Genomic DNA, 8731 nt, shown 5'->3' on the forward strand with positions numbered 1-8731 from the left:
ATTTTAATTAACTTTTAATAAGTAGTAATTAACTATAATCTATAATCTAAAAGTAATGTTGCATACTGAACCGTAACTATAATGGATGTTTGTGTAATTTATTTCAGTCAGATTCTAGATTCTATCAAAAAGTAAGCACATTATAATTTTCTAATAAAAAATATATATTTCCCCATGTAAATATAATGACGTCCCACAGCATCAAATATTATTTATTATATATAACCATATTTTTATTTCATTTTATTTTCAAACCGACAAATGATTTTACTTTTACTCACAAAAAAATTTCATAGTTAAATAGGAAAAAGAAAATAAATAAAAAGGAATTTGCAATTAAATGATAACAAACCTAAAAGAGTCAAATGAAATTTAATTTCTCATTATTCTACTTTTCAAGATTTATATTTTATGAAAATTTTCTGCAAAGAGATATCATAACAAAACCTTATTTGAAACATTTATTACAAAAAGTGGAATTATAAGTATATATGTTTTGTATATTATTAGCGTTTTCTTATATTTCAAATGCAATAAGAAGCGTTTTCTTACATTTAAATGATTTAACAAAGTAAATGTGGAATTTAATGCCTTGGCTGTTATTAAAAAATGTAATTTGATTTTTAGAGAATAGAAATTTATTTATTAAAGTAATGCATTTTAAAACAGGAATATATTTATAATTGTTTTCTCTAAAATATATCATTACAACTCCAATTTTGTTTTGTTATTCTATTTGATAAGCATTGATTTTCACTAAATGTATTATTTTATTATAGTTTTTTGGAATGGTAACTGTTTCTACTGTTACTTATTCAAGAAATAATTTAAATCAGGTTTGCACTTTCTATTGATGATTACAACATAGAAGTACATTTTACAAGCATTAAACCTTGAAAAGTGAAGAATCATGCTATCATTAAAATTAACTCGTTTAAAATTTGTAAATGTTATAAATTTATATATACAAGCAATGAAGTTAAAATTTTGCTGTTTAAAATTAAAATTAAAATTTTTGTTTTTAAATGCATTTTAATATTTATTTTATAAAATAAAAGTATCATCGGTTTAAAATCATCACGTTATTGATATTTTATTTGAAATTGATGCAGGTTTCATTATTATTAAAATTTATATGAAACAATTGCAATTTCTTGTATCAATGACGCCTTGCAACTTCAAAGTTAACTAGAACTGTAACACCCAAAAAGTTCGAACATATAATTCGTTACGGGTAAGATATTATTTACGTGAGAATCACAATTCTTTCAATTTTTTTATAATCTTTTTTGTAATAATTCAGTTTCTGGAGATAAATCGTAGAGGTAGGGATAAATGAACTTTTAGTCAGAGTTAGGCAAGAAAGTAATCGATTACGTACTCTGATTACAGTAATAAATTACTCATAATTATGACTACAACATATCATAATTTGACAATATCTGTAATCGTGATTACAGCGATATATCAAAGTAATTAATTGCTCGTAATCGTGATTACACTAATGATTATAGCAGCTATTGTGATTCTAATAATCAATTTCAGTAATCGATGACTGCAAGAAATAAGAATATATGATTACATGCATTCATGTTGCATATAATCGTATTTATAAATAATTATAATTATTAAATGTAACAAAATATACGATTACAAGTAATTACGATTGCATACTATATGTAAGTACTGTATGTAAGCATGTATGTGCATAAATATTTCTATGTACGTTGCATGTAAATGCAATTTGTATATGTATTCAATGTATACGTATACGTATCTGTAGGACGTATATAAGGATGCGTAGAATACATACGTACATCAATATATTATGGTCTGCTTGTACGTTTGTACATAATGTTCGTATGTATGTAAGCATGTTATGTACAGTATATGTATGGTGTTATGTAAAGAAAATATATGCATCCATATTAAATGTATGCACAAGCGCTGTTTGTACGTAAAATATACGTTAATTATGCATATACGATGCAAGTGCGCATGTGTCCTACTATGCAAAGCATGTATGCATGTGCGCTATGTCTGTGAGTATGACCAGACAATATATGTTGATACGTATGTAATGTATTGCATAATAATGCATATTTCCCAATTTGTGGTTTCCCCCTTCCCCGTAATATTGCGAGGACCAGGAATCGAATTACGTCTAAAAAAAGGTACGTTTATTCAGGGAAAGCACGTTTTTGTTTCTGATTTCATAACTTAAAATATTGGCTGCTCTTAGTAAGTAGCGTATTTTAAATTATCTCCTCAAACCATTAACATTGAATTCTAGAACGTGAAGCATTAGATTAAAAATTATTCAGGGTAATTCGTTTCGTTTTCCTGCAACTTGTACACCACCCATTTTGCTCCTTTTTTGTTTTTTGAATAATCGTTTTATTTATTTATTTATATGTTATATCTGTAATTATTTTTTAAAAGATTGAAACTACATTTCTTATCACACTAAAAAAGTATCAAATTTATCTAGTTTCAAATATACATTAAATCTTAGTATAATTAAGTATGTAAGAATTTATATATAATGCACTTAATTGTCGAAAATATAAATTAAAAAATGTTGATATACTCTAAGTTGTACCAATATTTTTGTACTCACTTTTAAAAGTTCCTTAAAATTTTATCTGCAACCAGTTAGATAACTAGTGCAATCACTTGTGCAATCAGGAGATAGAAGACTTCTCTCATTAGTATGGATTTACAGACGCAGGTAAACTGAAGGTTAGACTTCATAAAGCCTTCTAATTAGCTAATAAATCCGGCCATTTATTCAAGAATTATTAAACTGCGTCATTAGAGTGAGTCCTATTTTACATCAGAGAATTTAATTGTCAATTTAGTAAATTGAGAAGATGTTGTAGTATTAAAAACATTTTAAATGTAACAAAAGATAATTATTCGAAAGAAGCAAAAGGCCTAACCGAATATCGTAAATCCAGTTCTACATAGTTTTACTGAATAGATTTTTATTTTTATATTTTAGAGCAGTCGTTGAACAGCCGACAAAATTTCCAGTTTACGACGACCAATGCTCAGCTCCTTGCAATTTTGCAACCAATCAGGAAGACAAGGGGACTCCTGAATCAAATATTGGAAGAAATTTGCATTCTTGAGTTTTTTGATGGAAATAAGTCGCATTTGTTTTACATTGCAAAGAAAATCGTGAAAACCTTCTCATGGTTAGCCTGACAGAAAGGAGACTGTAACCCATGACTCGGCTGAGGAATACCATTGAGGATATCTTATGTCAGAACTGTGGTCAGTGCGAGCGGGAGAGGAATTCGTATCGACCAGGCACGAACACCACTCTACCCACTGAGCCACCACGTGCTAAAATTAATGGGAGTTCTTATTGAACAGATATTAGAGATATTTTGTTAAATGATTATTCGTTGCGGCAATACTGTGTTTTCTTCTTATTCAATCCCTTGCATTTTCCTTATACTTGTTAACAGTATTCATCATGTGGATTTTTTTTGACATCTGAGTAGCTCTCAGTGGCTCTCTCTCAGTTTTTCTCTCCCCATTTTACTATATTTTTGTACAATAGAGTACAAAACGAACCATTCAATTTCTCCAGTTTTCTATAAAAAAAAATTCAACTGTTAACATAAGAATGAATTGTGCTAAAATAAGTATTCTTATATCGATATTTTTATTATAGGAGTTGAACAAAATCGATAGTCAAACGAAAATATTAAAAGTAGTTCAAAATAATAAATCAAAATAATAAAAAATATCAGTGAGATCAAAATAATAAAAAATAATCAAATCAGTGAGATCAAAATAATAAAAAATAAATAATGTGAGTTACATTGGTTTGCATATTAAAGAAACACTGATTTTCATTATATTTTTATCGATATAATATTTAATGTTTGCATTGAATTTCTACGTAAAATATTTAAAGTGTTGATTCCAATAAAAAGTAAGACAGAATTGTAAATCTTTACGATTTTTAATTAAATCAATGAATAAAATTTATGATAGTGAATTGGATAATTTATAGTTTTGAGCATTACTAAGATTAAATATCTTAATTTTTATGTTGAAGAGCGTGATGTAGAATAATCATTATTTTGCAGAATTATTTTGAAACAAATATTTTCATTTGATAAATTTTTTTATTAAAATTAAATAATTCGTAATCTGTCCCTATATAAAATTAAATAAAAATGAACAACAAATTAATAAACTGCCTTTTATTTTATACAAAATGTAGTTTTATAAAGCCACCTTATCGTGGTGGTGTGGTTTGTGTGTGTTGTCGATCCCGAGAGCTATGCCGGCGGTAGCTTAGCTACTGGCAGGGTCACCCAAGCCGGACAGGTCGGAGGGGAGACACCGGACAAAGAGGAACACCCTGGTTCCAGGCTGGGGGTTGGGCGTAGGGCTAACAACCCGACCCTGTAAAAAAATCTTGTTGCGAAGTTTCAAGTCAATGAATCCGGACCGAAATTTAGAAGACGACCTGGCAAATCTTACATGGAACTGAGAATCGGAGCATGGAACATACGCTCTTTGTATAAAAGCAAAGGGCTGCAACTCTTAACGGAACAGCTGGATAATTACAGAGCTGATGTAATGGCTCTGCAAGAGATGAGGTGGCTTAACGATGGAATAATCGAGAAGAGAAATCACACAATCTTCTATAGCTGTGATAAGAAGAGGCATTTTTTTGGAACGGGTTTTGTTGTGGGCAAACACATTCGTCATCTTGTCGTGGATTTCGTGCCAAAGTCTCCAAGGTTATGTAAAATTAGGCTAAGAGGAAAATTCTTTAATTACAGTCTTATAAATGCCCACGCACCTACTGAAGACAAGGATGAAGACGAGAAAGAACTTTTCTATGAGAACCTGCATTCTCTATATAACTCCTGTCCACAAAACGACATCAAAATTATTTTGGGTGACTTAAATGCTAAAATTGGAAAGGAAGCTGAGCACAGGCCCACTATTGGAAAATACAGCCTGCACGAAACAACAAATGACAATGGACAGAGGCTCATTCACTTCGCTGCAGAACATAGCATGGTCATATCCAGCACCTTTTTCCAACACAAGAGAATTCACCAAACGACCTGGAGATCACCAGATGGAGATACCTCCAACCAGATCGACCATATATTGATAGACTCCAGACATATGACGGACATACAAGATATTAGAACCTATCGTGGGGCCAACTTTGACTCAGACCATTACATGGTAATGAGCAGGATCAAGGCCAAACTATCTAATGCACGTAAATGTCATGGGAAACGTCTTGAGAAATTTGACTGCGAACAATTAAAGACCCCTAGAGTCAGGGATGACTTTCAGTCACAACTAACTATGAAGCTTGATGANACTTACACTGTGTAAGACCATGCAGAAAGTTAAAATCCAAAATGACTTCTCGGAACCAATGGAGGTAAAAAATGGTGTAAGGCAAGGCGATGCTTTGGCATGCCTACTCTTCAATTTGGCATTAGAAAAAATTATCAGAGATTCAGGAATCAATACCAGAGGACATATCTTTCATAAGTCTGTCCAAATTTTCGCTTTTGCCGATGACATTGACATCATAGCTCGAACACAATCTGACTTAAAGCAAGCCTTTCTATCCATGGAAAAAGAGGCAGAAAAAATGCATCTCACTATTAACCAGGAGAAAACCAAGTACATGCAATGCACCAAAATAACTGATTCTACAACTCACTTGCAAATTGGTGAATACAAGTTTGAAAAAGTAAACAGTTTTGTTTATCTTGGTTCTGAAGTCAACGTTAATGGCAATATCGCACCCGAAATACAAAGAAGAATCAATAGTGCAAGTAAATGTTTCTATGGATTAAAAAAATATTTAAACTCAAACCTACTAAAAAGAGATACTAAACTGTTAATTTATAAATGCTTGATCAGACCTATCCTAACATATGCCTCAGAAACTTGGACAACAACACAGAAAGATGAGAATTCCTTGGGAATCTTCGAACGTCGGATCCTAAGATCCATTTTTGGGGGCAAACAAGTTGATGGTACTTGGTACAGACGTTCAAACTCACAACTCTATCGGGCCCTTAGAGAGCCTGAAGTTGTCAAGTACGTAAAAATTCAAAGAATTAAATGGGCTGGTCACATCATTCGAATGAACAGAGAGCGTTCGACAAACATAATCTTTTCGGCTCAGCCCATCGGATCAAGATCCAGAGGTCGACCAAAGCTGAGATGGGCCGACTGCGTGGAAAGAGAAATTTCAGCCTTAAAAGTCTCAAACTGGAAGACAACTGCCAGGCAGAGGCAGGCCTGGAGGAAGTTGATTGAGAAGGCCAGGGCCCACCCGGTGCTGTCGTGCCATTGAGGAAGGAAGGAAGTTTTATAAAGAGGAATTAGAAAAACTAATAGTTGTAATTTTTAATGTAATGACAAATAATAGGAGGTTCATCTGAGTAAACAAATGATTTAAATTTGAAACATTATAAATGGCCCGAACAACTTTTTGTTTTTGATTGGTTTGAAATTTTTATTTCAAAACATTTAAAATGTTTTTCTTATTGTTTGATCAAACTCAAATGACAGTTTAAAAAATTGCGTTTGTGTTCTTGGAAAAACAATTATGAAAAATTTCTTCAACAAAATCAACTTTGTGAATATGAAAATAAATATGTATTGTTTATTATTTTTTATTTTAAAAATACATTTCCTTTCGCACGCAAAAACAAAATGTAATAAAGCTTTGCGAGTAAATTCCATCAAAATTATCCAATATCAATATCTAATTTATGTCTTATAGTATTAAAAATGCAGGCATATTTAAAATTTACGATATAAATTTGCTCATTTTATGCATTGTTTGTCTTTGTTTAGTTTAAAACATTACAAACTGATAACCACACCAAGTTATGTTTGGTTTATCTAAAACAACAAAAAACAAATAATAAATATTTTAGAATTTTGATCATATAATTGTAATTTGTAATTGAATGTAATTGATTTTTGATCATTGAATTTGTACTAAAAATTATAGGCATATAATCTTTATTTATTTGTTGAAAGATTGATTTGCTCTTCTAAAAACTTGCGATCAACTAACATTGCGGTAAAAATGAACTTCATAAATGAATAAAGTTCACAAGTGGCTAAATGTTTAACGTACCTCACTGCTTTTCCCTTTATTTTGTTCTCTCATTCACTCGCTACATCCAGAATAATTTGCATTTACCGTTGCTATTGAGAAAGAGATAATAAAAGACAATTGCTATAGGCTCACAATCGATAAATATCTCGATAACTATCTATCCGTATTTCCGTATCAATATTTTTTTTCCTTAAATTCTTATTATATTGCTCAACTTTAATTTACTAATTCATTAATTTAGTATAAATACTAAATTTTAATGCTTGATGATTCATTTGAAAGAAATCCGAATTATCGATAAAAATATTGTGCCATAAATCTCAAGTTAATTTTATACAAAAAATTCAGATTTAAGTGTATTATGAGGTTAAGAATAATGTGACAAAAAATATTTTCATATTAAGCTACAATTACTTGTTTAGAGAAAAACGCGTTCCTATTTGATGAAGGTTTAATATATAATTTTGTTTTTCTAAAAGTAAAAGTACTTGGTTAAATAAAATTGTTTATTTCTTTTTTCTAACGACACTTGAACAGGCCATGTTTGCCAGCAAATTAAGCAATTCGCTAATTAAGTCGAGAAGGTGCACCTACCGTTTGACAAGAATAAAAGGTGAAAGTCCGTCCCAGCTCTGAAATTGAAGGGAACATGGCGGATCTTCTCATTCAAGAGGCCATTTCCTCAGTTTAGACATTTATGTGCAAGGGAAGAAAAAATTTTATAGATACATGTACGCATAGTACTGCTCAGCGACCGACCACAGGACTTTCAATTCAACAGCATGTATATTGCATGTACTCAGTGGATCTTTGTAGAGCCAAGGATCGAACCCCAGTCTGATTCTCCAACCACTGGGCTACCACGACCCATTACTTCTTATTATTTATATAGGTAACCTACAAAGGGCTAATACAGACGAAAACTACAGAAGAACATTAAATGAATATTCTTAAGAAACTGAAGCGGTAAGATTTTAATTGAACAAAAAAGTTCATTGGCTTAAAATATATGTCGATAGAAATAAAAGTCAGCATGTTTCAAGAGCAGAAAAATACAGGGTAACAAAAAAATATAGGGATCATTTTTGAATGTTTATATTTCCAAAATTTATTACATAAATTCAGCGATGCTTCTCAATATTTTGACCTCCGGCATAATAGATTTGTCTACAACGTTTCGGCCAGGATTTTAAAGCCCGCAAAATGATTTCCTGGTGGATTTTCTTCACCTCTTCTCTAATAGCTCTTTGAAGGCCTCTCAATGTAGAAATTCTTCGCTTATTCAGTTTGTTTTTCAGATGTCCCCATTGGAAATAGTCGCATGGTGCAGCATCAGGACTGTTTGGAATCCATTGTTCTGGTCTCAGGAATTGCACTTGCTGATCTGTTAGGAATTTCTGGGTGACCTTAGATGCATGCGATGGGGCAGAGTCCTGATGGAACACAGCATCACCATTAGGGTACAATCTGCAGTAATCATCCTTAAGAAAGGGCTTTAATGTCTTCTGTATATAATACTCAGAATTTATTTTGGCCCCAGGTTTCACAAACCGAGGTTTGGTCACACCATGGGTGGATATGCCCATCCAA

At 31.6% G+C, this 8731-nt stretch overlaps 1 protein-coding gene across 1 annotated transcript; it reads left to right on the forward strand.

Moving 5' to 3' along the window:
- Nucleotides 1-4506: 4506 nt before the first annotated feature.
- On the forward strand, nt 4507-5385 carry LOC122268885 (craniofacial development protein 2-like). Its single transcript, XM_043039690.1, has one exon. The coding sequence runs from the start codon at nt 4507-4509 to the stop codon at nt 5383-5385; it is 879 nt and encodes a 292-aa protein (XP_042895624.1).
- The last annotated feature ends 3346 nt before the right edge of the window (nt 5386-8731 follow it).

The sequence above is a fragment of the Parasteatoda tepidariorum genome, chromosome 10 (assembly GCF_043381705.1).
Source record: "Parasteatoda tepidariorum isolate YZ-2023 chromosome 10, CAS_Ptep_4.0, whole genome shotgun sequence".
Taxonomy (NCBI): domain Eukaryota; kingdom Metazoa; phylum Arthropoda; class Arachnida; order Araneae; family Theridiidae; genus Parasteatoda; species Parasteatoda tepidariorum.